This window comes from Hoplias malabaricus, chromosome 9 (assembly GCF_029633855.1).
Source record: "Hoplias malabaricus isolate fHopMal1 chromosome 9, fHopMal1.hap1, whole genome shotgun sequence".
Lineage (NCBI taxonomy): Eukaryota > Metazoa > Chordata > Actinopteri > Characiformes > Erythrinidae > Hoplias > Hoplias malabaricus.
This window is the reverse complement of record NC_089808.1, coordinates 32816463-32830072: the sequence shown is the minus strand read 5'-3', so window position 1 is coordinate 32830072 and position 13610 is coordinate 32816463. Positions and strand designations below refer to the sequence as shown.

At 37.6% G+C, this 13610-nt stretch overlaps 1 protein-coding gene across 1 annotated transcript in view; it reads right to left on the bottom strand.

Moving 5' to 3' along the window:
• Positions 1–13610, bottom strand: part of LOC136707807 (collagen alpha-1(XXV) chain) — a 221528-nt gene that overhangs the window by 74389 nt on the left and 133529 nt on the right. Inside the window, exon 4 of the mRNA XM_066682067.1 lies at positions 10645–10652. Coding sequence (XP_066538164.1) covers positions 10645–10652 — 8 coding nt within the window. The remainder of the gene's footprint in view (positions 1–10644; positions 10653–13610) is intronic.

Sequence of the window (13610 nt, the reverse complement as noted above, 5' to 3'; positions counted from 1 at the left end):
CAACAAATCAGAATTCCACCAAACAGACCACACAGAGTTCAGATATTGCTGGGTTTAACTCACAAAGACCTTTGTTTCACTTGAACTGGCAGTGACCAATAGCTACTTGGCATAGTTTTATTTTTTAAATATTAAAACCATCTACAAATTTACATAAAAATACAGAAATGTACCATTGTAAATTATGAACCTGTAATTGAAGCAGATTGTGCAGATTCTATGAGATATTGCTTAACAATTACATGAGTCTGCTGCCAGCAAACCACACTGAGAAAGAATCCTTCTCCCATCAAACACAGCCAATAAGCAGTTCATGGTCACTATTCAGTCAATCAACATTCATTGAATAATATTCATAGTCAGAATCACTATACCATCACTGAAAGATGAAAAGGGAGGCACATATCATGAGCAGTGAATTTGTTTTCTTTTTCACATACATTACACCTTCATTTCATTAGATTTCTTCTTTTGAAATTTGGGCAAGAAAATGTAGTAGGTCTCAGCAATCGAGACAATCAGCAAACACTGATTTTGCCTTTGAAGCTGTAGAACATGAAGATTTCTATGGTCTCTCAGACCTGATATGAGCTTAGCAGTCATTGTCAAACTATTTCTAGAAAATTAGATTTTACTTTTTAGATTTGTTAATTTTCGTGAATATTTAGTGGGCTCACAATTACACAAAAAATGTATCACTATTGTTTTCACTATTTAAGCACAAAGGCTTTGTTAATATAACCAAACTAATAATTTGATGCCAGCAAAACACTCCAACAAGGGACAAATACACGTTAACCACATTGTTGCATCACTTAAGCTATAGCTCATGCAGAAGGAGGTCTGGGATTGTCTTGCTGAAATAACCATGGTCTTCCCTGGAAAAAATATTGCCTCGATGGCAGCATATGTCTGTATGAAATCCCATTATATTCCACATAATTAGATCCTTCACTCACATGCAAGTGGGCTATGATGCACTCCCAATCCATGACAGATACTGGCTTTTGCACCTTTCACTGACAAACATAGAGAACTCAACATCCATTTGTATGAATAAATAAATAAACACATTAATAAATAAGAAAGAAAGCAAGAAAGGTGGACTTATCTGACCGTAGCACATATGTGCACTGTTTCTTGCATTAAGAAGCGCTTAGGCCAGGAGTACTTGGTAGAGTTTCTGCACAGAACTGATGTATGGCTTTCTCATTGCATAATGAGCGTTCTGGTTTGCGTTTCTTGATGCAACAGTGGAATTTATCAAAGTAGCATAAAATTCTTATTACAATTCCATCCAAGGGTTTGAATCGCTGCCTAGATATCCTCACTGTTCTACATTATTAAGAATTCTTGTGTCACTCTGGATAACGTGTAAACCCAATGCTATAAATGTATAGCTGCAATGAAAATTATTCAGCTCCCAGTGCAACTTTGGATTACTAGTGAAATAAACAAACATTCAGCTGTTTGTTCTTTTTTGATGGGTTTGTTGCAATCTAAATAGCTCAACATAACTAACAAGTGATTTCTTGAAATTCAACACAAACTTCTATTTTTAAATGACTACTGCAGTCTTAGAATTATTCAACCCTTTCATGAAAAGCATCTTTAGTACTTTAGTACTACTATTGTGACCTGCTGCAAATGTGTCTGATAGTCAGACACCAATTTCTGGCAGTGGCCCTGAGGAATCAGTCCATTCCCCTTGGGCATTGGCCTCTAGTTCAAATCCCACCAAACATTTTTTATGGGGTTTAAGTCAGCTGACTGTGATGGCCACTGTTTCAGAACCTTCCTTCTTCTGAAACTAAGTGTTGGTAGATTTTGAGGTACACTGGGATTATTGTGACTGTCCAGTGACACCCAAGCTTCAGTTTCCTCACAAAAGGCATAATGCTTTCTCCTAGGATTTGCCGACCCCACCACCCCACCCCCTATCGCCTTCTCCAGACATACTGCTGACCATAAGGGCATAGCAATCTTTTTTCAAAATTTTTTTGGCCAACTGCTTCCTCAGGACAACTTCCTTTTTCTGCCACATACAGGTACTGTAATTTTGAACTTGTGAGCTATACTTTTCCTTGTTTGTGCAAGGCGATGATTTCTTCTCTTAACTTTTTTTACAACTCTATTGCTTTATCCATATTTCTAACATGCAGTTAAATGTCACAGCAACATTCTTAGCATTTTAAACATAAGCTTGCTTCAGGTGTGTGAGACAACACCTGATTTGCCAATGTGCGTGCTATTATGAGGGATTCTATTCAGGGGTTTGAATAATTCTGAGAATGCAGTAGTCATTAAAAGGGGCATTTTGCACTGAATTTGGAGAAATGACTTGTTATATTAGTTGCCAAGCAATAAAATTATTTCTACTTTGTTTGCAAACAGCTGAAAGTGTGTAAATTTTGCTAATAAACCTAATTTGCAATGGGGGTTAAATGATTTAACAAATTTGACTATATGTATGTCTGTAGAACTGAAATGAACAGGCCTACTGAGGCCTACAACTAATAGAGTAGCAAAATGATCCAGTAAATTAAAAAAAAAAAAAAAAAAAAAAAAAAAAAAAGACATTTCTCGGGGGGTGCATAGTCTTGAGCAACTAAGTCTGTTGTCTGACCTGAAACCACTTTAGCATTTCACTGAAGATAAGAATTTCCAAACGAAAAAAAATGAATGTAAATAGAATTCTAAACCAACAAGAAATGATAATGGTTGAATTACAAGCCTGAAAGAGATTCAACAAGGTTATTCCCTGTCTTGTGATTACATCTGTAATTTGGTGACATTTGTGTGCCCACAAGTGAGCAGCAGGCATCAGTTCTGCATAACCCGACCTTTCTGATTGGAAATATATTACTCTGTAACTGCACAGTGGATGTGGCCCTAATTATCTAGGAACTTGCAAAGCACCTTTGCTTTAGAAGTACATTTCTAGGTGCATATCCTCATTGCATATCACCTCATGCATTTTCAAAGAATCATTGTAATAAATATCTCCAAAGAAATGCTTTTGTAATTTATACATTTGTGGTTTTTCAGCCCATATGTTAAGAAAGAAAAGTTAGCTGCAATGGTGTTCCAAGGGTTTAACATATGAATATGTTCAAGGATCATTTTTATCATTACAGTTAATTTTCACTGCTACCTAAAGACATGAAACCAAAATCGATAGATTTGGCATCTACGTCTCTATTGAAAATACATCTATTAAGAAATGAAGTACCTTAAAACATACAGTCCATCCTATATTTATCTGTATTAGATTTTAGTCTAACTCTAAGATTTAGTATAATTGTTCCTTAAAATATGCTGCTGCAGTATATTTAAATCACACTACAATAGTCTCCTCTGGTTTCCATTGACCAATAGCCTTTGCTCATTAAACCTGATTTGAACCTTGTGACTTGGTTCTTGGTTAGCTCCTGCTTTTGAAGTGTCTGTCAACATTACTGAAATTGGCGTTATACCCATTTTTTCTGCACTGTATGAATATTCTAGCAGGCTCTAGACTCCCCAAAAGCCCCCTATGTTGTACTGATTTTGGCAGGACTGGGCTAATCTCTTATTGATGAGCCTGGTCAAATGGGATGGGGACAGATGTCATTCTGTCACTTTCACTCTTTTTCAAATTTGGGCTTTGTTCATTTTAGTTGCTTGCATTTGCCACAATATCCCAAAATTCCTTGTAAAATAAAATTACACTTACACATGCCTATTTTCCTGTGCTAGCCTGTCATTGTCATGGGAAATTGGAAAGATTTTCTTTAATAATTGGTAATAAAAAGTGGTGGAAAATGCTACTAACATTGTTAGAATAAAAATTAATTACTTGAGTGTTTTTCAGAATTAATTCTTGTACAAAATTCAATATGATTTTCTCTTTTTCAACTTCTTATTTCACTTGTAATTGAGCAGAATTGTGACCCATCCTTTCTGTACAGATTTTCTGTACTTTCTCCATCTCTGCTTTTTGTATCAGGTATTCCTTTCTCCAACCTACAAAGTGAACTATGCAAATGAACCAATAATTAAATATTAAATATGGTACTTACAATTATGCAGTGAAAATACTATCCACTAGGGAGCATCAGAGTCAGTGAATGTGCTCTTTTAACTACACATTGTGGCCATATTTACTGATGTCTTTCCCATAGTTCTAAATACAGATTTGGTCTCTCTGGTTGAGACTCCTTCCACTGTTGACCTAAATATGACCCCAAATTCACTCAACTTTAATCGTTTCTTTTTTCCATCTTGCTCCAAAACTGTTGTCAACTGGCATGGCCTGCAACCTGCACACATGCCACAACATAGTAAGGCTTTTATGACTAAATTGGTTATGACGTACTGCAAAGCACAACACCTGGGAACATCCAAGCAACCACCTATACCATAATCACCACTTACAAATACCATAGCAACCAGCTAAGATACCATAACAACCTCCCTACCAACAACATAGCAACTGTCTGAAATACCACAGCAACCATCTCTCAGTACACTAGCAACATATATACAACTACCTGGCAACGTCCTAGGAACAAATTATAAAACATTAACCATCTAAGAATTGATCTGTGCTGCACACAATAGCTCAGAAAATGCAGTTGCACGTTCTCTAAATGTATCTGCAGTTGAATTTCTACACTCTCAGAAAAAAAAAATACACCGTACAGGTACATTATTGGTCACTAAAGGTTTCAAACGGTGTAAATGATAAACCTTCAAAGGTTTAACAGTGGTTTAAAGTCCAGTTGCGTTCCCTAAAGGTACATTACGTTTTCTTCTCCAGAAGGAGAGGTGAGTATTTGTAAGATTTCATTACAGAACTGGGTAAGATAAAAGAACATAGTCCTAGAGATGAAATGGGGCATATGAAATCAACTGTTCCACAATGTAATGTAAAATGTGGAATTAGGCTTGCAATATTACAGTGTTCTACGCCTTTAACGAAGTTCAAACAAGGTCTGTAATTTTCATATGGTAATGTAAGATCAGTTCTGAGAAGAAAACACACAGGTTGAGGATCATATTGAAAGGCCAATATTACAGGCTTAAACCCGCTGTCATTTCCACCAGCGCGCTGTCTCCAGGCTTGTCAGGTTGCCATGGTAATTAGTGTCAGGTTAGTGTTAGGATTGGCCTAAATTTCCCACTAGTCAGTGTAGTGGATAAGGTGTGGAGCTGATCAAAGTCCGACTGCAGGATGTTTTATTAACAGGTACACTGCATTATGGATGAAGCTGAGGGCTGGACTTCTGGATGTCACCAGTGTTCATCTTATCCCAGAAAGGTATGCTGCATTATTCATTTACGACGACACACCGTTTTCCGCAAAAAAAAAAAAAAAGCAACGCACTGCATTTCCTTTACATAAGATACAGATAAAGAACTTTCATTGTAGACACTTTCTGGCTGAATAGTTCCAAAAGCCAGGAAACAAACAAGTCGGCCTATCATGGCTATCATAACGGGGCCTCGTTTTTTTTTATTTATACCACTATTACATATATTGCAAAACATTCACTTAGCATTAAAATATATCTGAAGCAGGTGCAGATAGTGAGAGATAATGTGTGATCCTGATCAACATCCTACATCATTACCCAAACACAATGTAGCTGAATTCAATCAAATCCTGACAGATGTATTCCTTCCTAAACGTGTTTATGTTGTTCTAATATGAATGACCTTGAGCAAAAATCAAAACACAGAAAATGAGCAATATATTGAACAGCATGTGGCACTGAAGAAATCCTATCAAATTAAAAGCCTTCAATATCCAAAGTCTGTGTGCGTGGCAAGAAAATCTATGATTTATTCAGCATTTCACAGAGTATGTTGTGAGCTCATTATATTAATTCCTTGGTGTTCTGCTTTGGAAATGATTGCGTTAGTTGTGGTTAAACGAGACTAAAAGAGAGCGAATGAGTGTCTGGACTAACATTTATGCTTCGCTGAGCTTCTGCAGGCTTTGTGGTGTGTATAACATTCCGTAAAGTAGAATATGTGCCTTTTCTGAGACTCAAAGCAATAGAGCATGTGAAAATATGCTAAATGGAATTTACACTGTGTTTATGAAGTAATGTGAAATATTGCTAACTGAAATGGCCTCACTCTGATTTGCATGAATATGAACCTAATTGAATATGTTTTACAGGTCTACGTGTAGGACATGAACCACTCAGTGGTGGTAGTAAGGTTTCTTGGTCATCACAGCTGCATGAAAAGTTTCTTTGGGAGCTGGTATTCTGAATACTAATGTATGATGTAAATCATTCTTTTTAAAACTGATTCTTTGTATTGAGTCACCATACTCTTTCAAAAGTGTAACTGAACTGAAATTCTCTGTGGCATTTTGCAGGTCTGATAATGATTCTAATATAATTTGAATTAAAGTGGTTCACAATGTCTTCTAGAAAATTAAAAATCCACAATAATTGATATACGTGTTTTTAATTGGACAGCGATAATACATAAATATATATGGTCCTAATAATTTAAATCTATTTTTTAGGCTCTGGGGTAAAGCTTGGTGTCTTTTATTGGATATGTTTCTTGAAACATGTTAAAGTCAGATTTTAATGCCATTTTCACCAAAAATGTCTATTATTGACAAAAGCTCTGAAGCTGATAGTGATCTGACAAAACTAAGCTTGTCTGAACTTCTTTTAGCTACAATCTGCCATAAAGTACAAAGATAGCACTTTCAGCTACCATCTGTGACTATTAAGATCTAGGTCTTCAGTTCAGGTAACATTTCAGATCCTGGTTTAAAAAAAATAAACGAATAAATAAAAAATAAAAACATGCACCTCTATGAGATTCAAATATTATGTTATTGTTAAGATATCAGCTATTTTTAAGAACAGTATAAAAACATACTATTCTTTAGTTACAATATGCTACAGACATGATGTATTTTTAGAACATTTTATAATGTATTATGAAGTTATTTATGTATTATTATGTTGGCTGTTACACATTAGGCCTTCATTGCAGCTCCTGAAGTCCTGACCAACAGAACTATACCTACACTAGATATTTCTGTAAAAAATCCTAACGTGACAAAATTACAGCAGAAATGTCGAACCCTTTGCTTCCAAACAAAATTTCACAATGACATTTCCAGAGATACACTAATAAATGAAAGTCATAAAGAAGAAAAACCTCAATCGTGGATTGTTCTTTCTCCAGAGAAACCATTAAGGCTTTTTTTCTTTGATTCCCACTGATCTCTTCATGTTATTTTAAATGTAACCCCAAGCACAGTAAATCTTTCAGGGCCGATAATTGAAGAAAGTCAGTCATTATAGTTCATTGAGTGCATCATCCAGGGGTTGGCAGATACACCCGTTACATGGACCCATTACCCTTTAAATAATTCACCCTATTTTAAGGCAAATTAAGGGAAATCTTATTTTTCCTCTTCCCATTTTTTTTAGTCAGTGGTCTTAGTATAGTGAATGCTTTTCCGATCTGTTTTAGAGACTGTTCAGTGCAGTCATTCTCAGAATTCCTAAATAATAGGCTGTCATTATTTAAATGACAATCTCTGCAAAGTATTAGCTGCAGGAGTGAAATGGAACAAAAATAGAGAAAAAGTATCGTTTTTCCACGTCACTTTATTTTTTTTTTTTTAAATACTGCCTGTTGAATGAGAGCAATTTGAAATGATGTGTGAATGGATAAAGCCCATTGAAAACCACACACATCCCTACAGTTATTCAGTATAGAGCTGATAATAAATATATGCAACAAGAATAAAATACTTATTTTTCCAGAACATCTAATAAGCAGGGGATATTCTTCCCTTGAACTATGGCTGTAAATGAGAAATGCAACACTTCACTTTACTGGCAGCAAAGATAAAAAAAAATGCAGTGCTTCTTGGTTGTGCTCTACATCATTGGGAAGTCATTTATGTGATGAATACTAAAAATAATACCATGATGCTTAATACAAAGAGCCCACAAACTCTTATAAATAAACATGCCACAAAGGGTTTTTAGTCAGGGATTCTTCTCTAAGAGTATTTCAATGCAAACTTTCCACTTTGTTGGAAAGTGATTAATTTCATATTCATTCATTCATTATCTGTAAGCGCTTATCCTGTTCAGGGTCGCGGTGGGTCCAGAGCCTACCTGGAATCATTGGGCGCAAGGCGGGAATACACCCTGGAGGGGGCGCCAGTCCTTCACAGGGCAACACACACACACACACACATTCACTCACACCTACGGACACTTTTGAGTCACCAATCCACCTACCAACGTGTGTCTTGGGACTGTGGGAGGAAACCGGAGCACCCGGAGGAAACCCACGCGGACACAGGGAGAACACACCAACTCCTCACAGACAGTCACCCGGAGCAGGAATCGAACCCACAACCTCCAGGCCCCTGGAGCTGTGTGATTGCGACACTACCTACTGCGCCACCATGCCGCCCCTTAATTTCATATTAATTCTATAATTTATTCTGATTCTCTTATAATTTGCTATAGGTTACTGTGAACTATTTCAGAGTTGTTTGTCTCTTCTCTGCCTGTGTATCATCGGTTTATAACCTTGATGGTTGGGGGGAAGATTGTTTATGGAGCAAATGAGGGTGATAACATTTTCTATAATATGCGTACGCTCCCATATGGAAGACGGTGGGAGAGAGTAAACAATTCTGGACCAAGAAACATCTCTGTAAACTTTTCCATCTCTACTTTAAAATAAAACATCCTTACACTCTTCACACGCGCGTGACTCTGTCTAATTCATTCTCAACAACCTCAACCAACACCTCAATTCAGAGGTGAGTGGGAAAGATCTTTATAAAGTGATGTGAGACACTACAAGTTTGTACAGATTTCATTGAACTAAATGTCCAAACCAACCTTTATGTTTCTATTCTTTATAAATTACATATTTATTAATCCTGTCAAGGGTAGCGGTGGGTCCAGAGCCTACCCGGAATCACTGGGTGCAAGGCAGGAACACACCCTGGAGGGAGCATCACACTCACACATTCACACCCATGGACACCAATCCACCTACCAACGTGTGTTTTTTGACTGTGGGAGGAAACCCACGCGGACACAGGGAGAACATACCAAACTCCTCACAGACAGTCACCTGGAGCGGGACTTGAACGTACAACCTCCAGGTCCCTGGAGCTGTGTGACTGCGCCACTGCTTGCTGCGCCACTGTGCCGCCCTTAACTTACATATTCCTCAATTTAATAAATTTTGAAAAAATATTTGAGTGTTATTGAGTGTGTCACCTGCTATACATTCAGAGAATTTTGTCATGTTTCCATTAACTCATTTACATCCCACCTCCAGATGAGCATGTTAAATCTTGCTGCAGTGAAACACATCACTGAATATGTGTTTCTTTGTTTACTATCACCAGGACATGCAGAGCACCCTTTATTGAACAAACAAGCTCATTTACAGTGCATTGCATCAGTGGTGATTGATACATTTAATCAGAATTATAAACTTAAAGATGTGTGACTTGCGCTGTGCTCTCTATCACAATCTAAATAAGATTTGCATTTCTGGTTTAGTTTGATCAGGTTCTTTTCTGCTCTTCAAATATCAAATGCAGGAAGATCACAGAGAAGAGGAGACTAAACGGCACATTTAGCCACATTTCACGCCACCTCCAAGAGTTAGTAAATTGCTCTTCTTTCTTTAAGGCACTCTTAGATAAAACCGTTCCTTTTTGCTAGAGGTGTTGTAAACTACTGTATTAGACTGGGTTGATGCACTGCACTTAGCAGGGTGATTGATGGCTGGATAAGGCTGGAACACCACTAGAAAGCCACCTTCTCCACCTGGCTTCACTTAACCTCCAGCTCAAAGGTTATAGCGGGTGTCTGTAAATGCAGAACGAATTAGCTTACCATTCTTTTTACAGTTCTGCAGACATGCGCTATTATACCCACTCAATCGCGCACCAACTCTATAAATTACTTTGGCCGAACTTTCGCGGCCTGCTTTGACCCGGGTAATGCGCCACCGCCTTTCGACTTGTCAGAGTCCCTAATGGTTAAATATGGGCTTGTCTTTGTTAGCCTGGTAGCCAGACATTTTCCATCTGTGTGAGGTAGAAGGCTCTTGTGATCACTCTGTGCTTAATGAAGTGAGACTCTCGTTTTCAGCAGAGGAACTGGCAACCTCTCAGTGCTCTGTAACTTATGGTGTAGGGAACTCAGAACATTTTTAGATGAGAATACAGTTCTACCATTAGGGAAAAGCATGGATAAAAATATGAATTTAATCATATAGTCAGATTACATTGGTATCTTACTTTAACCCAACAAGCCTTGCCATTAGGCAGGCCTTGCCAGATATGCCATTGGATCTGTGTATTAAAAAAAGGCCTAGTCTACTGATCATAGGTACTGAAAAAAGATGTGTTCTGACAATACTGTTATTAGAAAACTGAATAATGACACCATACAAAAGAAGGAATTGTAGAAGAATGGAACTTGAAAAAATGACTTAAATAATGGTTCTTCCTCTCTTCAAAAGGCAAACAGTAGTTCTTGCCAGAAACAGCTCATACAGACCAATGTGGTTCTACCTGTAATGATGTGCAGTCATGCAAACCATTCAGCGTGTTGCCATGGTACTTACAGGGGGTCCTGTAGAGAAAGAAAGAAAGAAAGAAAGAAAGAAAGAAAAAACAGAAAGAGAGAGAAAAAAAACAGTCATAATTTGGGCAAACATGCTACAGATGAGAGATCAGTTACTCATTCATGAAATGCTAGACATCATGTGGCTTTGATGATCCCTAATAATGTTTCATCTTCAGACTGGTGTAAAATAACCATATCAGTGATACAGAGTGCACCCTGGGGGTTTGGGGTTGTGGTTTTTTGGGGGGGGGGGGGGTTGGGGGGGGGAACAGACAAACTATCACTGCTTCCGGCGACTCATATTTCAGTGGCGCAGCTAACTGAAACAGCAGTGGTGCAGTGGCTGCACCCCATTTCCGCATGCATGCAGACAAGCGCCTTGTATTTATACTCGTGGCATTTAAGACTGGCACCTTGACAAAATGCCGTTCCTGGATCTACTTTCCAAAATGTTGGCAACAATGACATGCTGGGCCATGGTGTGGGTTTACAGAGTCATATAGCATTACACAAGGGGCTGGGGGCTTGTTACTTTTTTTTTTTTTCTGCAAAGGTCTAGCCATGCCCTTCACCCAATTACCCCCTCACACAAGGAGTCCATGGGGCACAACTAAAGGGATTCTATCAAAGAGCCTCACAACTCATTTTGATTCTTTGGATCTTATTAGGAAACCACAGCTGCCTGACCAAAAAGGAAGGCAGAGATTTTTTTATATTTTACGAGTGCCAGGTTCTCTCTTTCTCTCTTTTTTCTTCAAAGCTTCCTCATACTGGAGGTGAAGCACAAATCATTCATGCAGCTGCTCAGTATGAACCTCTGCCACTGCTCTTAAGACTTGTAACACACAGCTATTAATTTAACAAGCAAATCTCATCATGTGTAATTACAGTTTTATATCTATCATCCAAAAAAAGGAAGACTACCAGACAGCAGGAAGAGGGGGAAAAAGTGGTTTGTCAAAGTACATTTTCCCGACCCCAATCCTGGAGGTATTTAGACCAACAGATATAATTCAACTTGATAATTAACTGATGAGCAGAAACTGGTTCATTTAAATTTATCTTTTAACAGCACAGTGCTATGGGCCTATATAACGCAGTTGGAAAAACATGACATGATCCTTTTTCAAGAACGCACTGCATGAAGGCGAGTTGAAGACCACATCTAAAGAGGCCTTGATTTTGAAAAATACTTATTCTGTTACAGGTCTTTGCTGAGCAGGGCTACCATCGACCGTACCAAGTCTGTCACGATTAGTTAACCAAAAGCAATAGGTTACTTATAGTGTTTATTGTAGAAAAAGTTAACATTCACTTCTACACCAAAAGATAGATTCTAACAGTGTCCCCTTGTGGTGTTTTTAGCCTGGCAAACGAGTGTGTTACTAAATTACTAGTCGGGTTCATGAGTTTGTTCACATCTAAAAAGTACACTACATTGCTCCGATATATATATTGTTTATGTGTGCTCAGAGCACACACAGGGGTTGATCAGTAAGTTAATTGAGCATTAGTCTTTAAACAAACTGATTACTGTACCCCCCAGTGGCCCACATGACAGAGAGCAGTCCCACCAGATAAGGTGGTATGGAAAATACCAACCTTGTGCTCTAGACCTTTCAGTGCTTCACCACGTGTGATTCCATGATTGATGACCTTTTGGCAAGGTCCACTGTGTGTGATCATGTGAAAGGACAAGTCATTATCACCAGAAGATCTGACGAAAAGGTCTGGATTACTATTATTTGTGCTGCTCTTGTGTTCTGTGTATTGCTGTTTTCTTATTAAATTTTGATGTATTTTGTGATAGCGAAACGACCTGTTACACTACCATGCCACCCTTAATGTAGTTATTTAATACTTATGTTCATTTAAATTTGCCTTTTTTTTTTTTGAAGCGTTCCCAAACACGGCGGAATGAACTGTTTCCCACAAACAGCAGGTAAATTTCATTGTTCCATAAGTTAAGTAAATACAGATACTGTACTACTGAATGTTTATAGATATAGTGCATGTTAAATCTTGCTTATAGGGTATTTCACTGCATCCAGTTAACTAGACCACATTAGCAATGTGTGTTTCACTTTATATCTACATATTAGACCAGCCACAGGGATTATTGATTACAGTTCAAAACTAATCCCTTGGTAAAAATAAGGTTTCTCAATACTCAGCTTGTTTAAACAAGTGGAACAATGGTCAGATGTGTAAAATGTTTACATTACTTTATTTTTGTAAATGAAGCAGAATAGATAACATTATTATTTGAATTTGAATTTCTTGATTGGTGCCAAAAAATCTTTTTTTTTTCTTTTGGCAATTTTTATTGACATCAACGCTTGTAAGTTCAGAAAACAACCCACTATATTAAAGCAAACTAAATGAATAACATGATATCTAAGGATTAATGCATTATTATTATTGTAATAATGTATTCTGTTACAAATTTTCTGTGGAAAAGTGCACTGTAATGAGTGAATGTTAGCAATTAACATCACTAATCACTTGAGCAACTATCTAGCAAAGCAGCAATGTCAGTGAATGTACTGTTGCTGTTTTGAAGTGTAAACCTCACCATGTGGAACAACAGGAGCCTCATTTCACTGAATTAACAATTGCATTCTGCCTCATTGCATCTCTGTGGCCATTTCATTTAATAACAAGACACGAATGGAGTGTATTTCCTCAAACATTCTCCAAACTGGAAACACTGACCCCGGTACGGTGGTGGATATCCAGATGTTTATCAGGCAATCAAGGCTATAGTTTCTTGGACCAGTGTTATATATTAAGACAGAAAAAATGACAGAAAGCAGTCTGTGTAGCTGATTTGCTGGCAAAGACTTACTTGTAGTGATGAAGGAAATGCTCTGCTATTCCCAGTTGAGTGTTATTGTTTTGCTAAGCAATTTAGTGAATGTGGAAAAGCTGCTGGGATATTTTTTTTCCTGTGGTCAGCTGGCC